This window comes from Penaeus chinensis, chromosome 40, assembly GCF_019202785.1.
Source record: "Penaeus chinensis breed Huanghai No. 1 chromosome 40, ASM1920278v2, whole genome shotgun sequence".
NCBI lineage: Eukaryota > Metazoa > Arthropoda > Malacostraca > Decapoda > Penaeidae > Penaeus > Penaeus chinensis.
Genome location: NC_061858.1, coordinates 12,544,243 through 12,549,242, shown reverse-complemented (window position 1 = coordinate 12,549,242; position 5,000 = coordinate 12,544,243). Strand labels below are relative to the sequence as shown.

Genomic DNA, 5,000 nt, shown 5'->3' with positions numbered 1-5,000 from the left:
ATAATAATAATAGCGATAATAATAACAATAATAATAATAGTAATAATAGTAATGATAATTATTATTACTAATATGATAATTGCTATTATTGTTATTATAATGATATTGATAATCATAATGATAACAATCTTGATACTAACTATAATGATAATGATAATAATGTTTATATTGATTATAATAATTATAATAATAATGATAATGATAATGATAATAATAATAATAATAATAATAACAAGAACAACAATATTAACTATGATAGCAATAATGATAAGAATGATAATGATAGTAATACTAAAAATAACAATAATGATAATGATAATAACAATAATAATAATCATAACAATAACCATATTGATAATGAAAATAAATAACAATAATTGTTATGCTACTAGTGCTACTAGTAATGATAATAAAAATAATAATGATAACAATGATAATATAATAATAATGATAGTAATACTACTAATAATAATGGTAATAATAATAACAATAATAATCATAATAATAATAAGAGTAATATTAATAGCAAAACTAAAAATAAAACAATAACAACAACAACAACGATAATAATAATGATAATAATAATAATAATAAAAATAACAACAATAATAATGATAATAATAATAATAATGATAATAATAATAATAATAATAATAATAATAATAATAATAATAATAATAATAATAATAATAATAATAATAATGATAATAATAATAATAATGATAATAATAATAATAATGATAATAATAATAATAATAAAAATTACCATCAATTTTATTACAATAATGATAATGATGATGATAATGATAACAATAATAATAATAGCATTAACAGTAATAACAAACTAATGATAACTCAGAAAAATAGTAATAATAATAATGAAAATAATAATAATAATAATAATAATAATAATAATTATAACAATAATGATAATAATATTAACAACAGTAATGATAATAATGAAGGTAAGAATAATGATGATGATAAAATAATAATAATAATGATAAATGATAAGGATTATAATGATAGCAGTGATTATTAATAATAATAATAACAATAATGACGATTATGATCATAATGATAATAACACTAATAATAATAATAATAATAGTATTAGTAGTAATAGTAAAAATAATGGAGATGATAATAGTAATGAAAAAGTAAATAATGACGATGATAGTAATACTATTAATGAAGATAATAATAATGATCATGATAATAATAATGATAACAAAAATTATGATAATGATGATAATGATAATAATAACAATGATGATAATGATAATAATGATAATAATGACAATAATATTAATAATGTTAACAATAATGATAATAATAATAATAAAAATGATAACATATAACAATGGTAATAATACTAATGGTAATAGTGATAACGATAATGATAATAATGATAATAATAATAATAAGGATAATAATGACAATTATAATAATAATGTTAACAATACTACTACTACTACTACTACTAATAATAATAGTAATAACAATCAGTAATGATAATAATCATAACAATAATAATAGTAATGATAATAACAATAATAATAATGATAATGATAATAATAATAAGGATAATAGTTATAATAATAATAATAATATCATATATAATGATATTACATATAATAGTAATAACAATAATGATAATACATGATAATAATGATGACAATAATAATAATACATGATAATAATGATGACAATAATAATAATGATAATAATGATAATAATAATAATAATAATAATAATAATAATAATAATAATAATAATGATAATAATGATAATTATAATAATGATAATAATAAGAAAAATAAGAATATTAATATTATTGATAATAATATAATAAAGATAATGATTATAATAACAATAATTATAATGATCATAATAATGATAACGATGAAAATTATTATAATATAAGTAATTTTCTTTATTATCACTATAATCATTACCACCATCAATATTATATTAGGATTTAAGTAATCATTATAATATGTTTTATCGTTTAGGCTATTCATATATTCATTATTAATCATATCATGTTACTTTTCATCTTTACCATTTTTATTGTTGATGCCATATTTAGAGAAATACTATACAGACTAAATTGCGGGAATTAGCCTAATGGATGTGCCCTCTCTAACAGGGTTTTTGCATCGTTACATCAAGCCTGCAGCAATTTTCATAATTATTTCCGGTAGTTATACGTCACTGATTTCACAGTGCAAACCAAGTGTTGTTGGATTGTCGGGTGTAAGTCTCTTTTTTATTTGTTTATTTTTGTAATACTAGTATACTAACACTAATATATGTATGCAAGATAAGCAGCGTTCATAACATCATAAAACAAAAAAAGCAATGGTTACGTAAGCTCAAAATGCAAAAGCTCAAAAGTGAGGCTGTGATACGAACCTGCGCTTCGGCCGTGGAGTCTAGGAAGCTGTCGATGGCCCTAATGGCCTTGGAGACGGCTCCGACACCGTCGGCGACATCATGAAGAATCCGGCCTCCGGAGATGACGGCATCGTAGAGATTCCAAAATAACGCGATATTGTTGGCCGTCGAAGTCGTCACCGTCAGGAAAAAACAGAGGAGGGACCACACGCGCATCTCGCTGGTCCCGGTGCTTATCTCTTTTCCCCTTTCTTTGTGGTCTATTCTCGATGTATTGAGAAGATATTTTCCCGCACAGATATTAGCGGATGTTGATAGCACCACGGATCCCGCAGAGTAACTCGATCACGTAGGATGACACGTGTGTGAGGTAAACTGTCAATCACAAGGTCCTATAGACTGTGAGGATCCGCAAGAATTCACCTCTTCACCTGTATCAGCACAACGTTTATGAGCGTGCGCGCGGGGAGTGGTAAAAGCAGGCACCCCGCGTCAGACCCCTGCAGTTACCACGCAATAATCAGAGAGCCATCTTTTACCAAATATTTCTTTGCTTGGGCGTATGAAAAGGTGGATGAATTATTGTTGAAATTTACGCTCCAAGTAAATGGTGTACATAGACGCTTAAAATAATACAATGTATTGTATGAAAATAATGATTTAGAAATACAAAATTGGACACCGACACTCAACCAGTGCCAGAGAGACACGTCTGTGCATAGTTGCCAAGGTGCGGTGCCAAAATAAGTCACTCTCCAACTCACCCCTTCCCGGCAGTTACATTTTTCAGTCAAACACATTTCCTGACTGTTCTATATACAACACTTTGGTCATAGAAGTTTTAATAGCATATGCCTGAGAACTGCACGAGGCATAAACGTCCATTGAAGCAGACCGACCGATGTTTCCATTTAGACAAAGAAATGTTGCGGTTTGATGGATAACATCGACTAAGCAAGAATATGGAAAAGTACCAACGCTAAAGGTAACGTCAGGCACATTAGCTGACGTAACACGAGGTGCGCCAAACACGGAAACCGCCGAAACAATGCAGCAGCGCATAGCACACCATTAGCGCTCGGCAACTTTGATGTTTTTTCACAGACATAACAAATTATGTATCGGTGCCACTTTATAAGCAAACCAGTCATGATGCATAATGCAGCTATCAAGGGCAAAGGCGTTTATCACTGTCTTTGATAGTGCTATTATGCAACATTACTGGTCTGCATACGTGGCACTGCTATGAATAGTAGTTATGGTGATGTCATAGGACGAGATGTCAAAAATATAAATATTTCCTGTTTGTGGATATGCCTGTGGGCATTTACACAAAGGCAGACACACGTATGCATACACACACACACACACACACACACACACACACACACACACACACACACACACACACACACACACACACACACACACGCAAACGCACACACATACAAACACACACACACACATATATGTATATACATATATATATATATATATATATATGTATGTATGTATGCATATATATATGCATATATATATATATATATATATATATATATAGATATATATATATATATATATATATATATATAAATGTATATATTCATATATATATATATATATATATATATGTGCATATATATATATATATATATATATATATATATATATATATGCATATGTATGCGTATATGTATATATGTATATATACACTTATATAATTATGTATATATGTATTTATATATACATATATGCATATATATATATACATACACATATATATATATACACTTATATAATTATGTATATATGTATTTATATATACATATATGCATATATATATATATATATACATACACATACATATATACACACATGAATATATATAACACACAAACACATACACACACACACACACACACAAACACAGACACACACACACACATATATGTGTGTGTGCGTGTGTGTGTATGTATATGTATATGTATATATATTCATGTATATACACATATATATATAAATATGTATATATATATATTCATATATATACCTATCTATCTAAGTATCTGTCTCTCTCTCTATTTAGCTATCTGTCTACCTATTTATCTATCTATCTGTCTACCTGTCTATCTATCCATCCATCCATCTCTCCATCTATCTTTCCATCTATATATCTACCCATCAATGTATCTATCTTACTACACACACACACACAGTATGCGTCTTCTAGACTATCAATTTACACTATTCATATAAAAAAACAAGCCTATAAATGTACCATTCAAATAACATGCAAAATACTACTAGTCAAGCACACAAGCACATACATCCAGGGGGATACGCACACACACGTATCCTCACATATATTTACACATGCACAATGGGGATCAAGGCGGGCGATGCTTCTCCGAAACCGTACGTGGCAGCTGACGCATTAACAACACGCGCCTCAGCCTGGAGGAGAGGAAAAGAGCGAAAAGGAGATAAAGGCAAATGGAAAAAGAGATAGGAGGGGGGGTGAGAAAGAGAGGGAAGGAAAGAGAGAGGGAGAGAGAGAGAGAGAGAGAGAGAGAGAGAGAGAGAGAGAGAGAGAGAGAGAG

The 5,000-nt window shown here is 28.0% G+C and overlaps 1 protein-coding gene across 6 annotated transcripts in view; it reads right to left on the bottom strand.

Moving 5' to 3' along the window:
* LOC125047185 (high-affinity lysophosphatidic acid receptor-like) overlaps positions 1–5,000 on the bottom strand; it is a 27,562-nt gene that overhangs the window by 18,072 nt on the left and 4,490 nt on the right. For 2 of the 6 annotated variants that reach the window (XM_047645312.1, XM_047645310.1), the window contains exon 2: positions 2,419–2,831. The exons of 1 other annotated variant lie outside the window; for it this stretch is intronic. In XM_047645312.1, the coding sequence (XP_047501268.1) occupies positions 2,419–2,616 (198 nt within the window). In that variant the 5' untranslated portion in view covers positions 2,617–2,831. Of the gene's footprint in view, positions 1–2,418; positions 2,954–5,000 lie in introns of all 6 variants that reach the window. 3 more of the 6 variants (XM_047645308.1, XM_047645313.1, XM_047645309.1) reach the window with 2 other exon arrangements.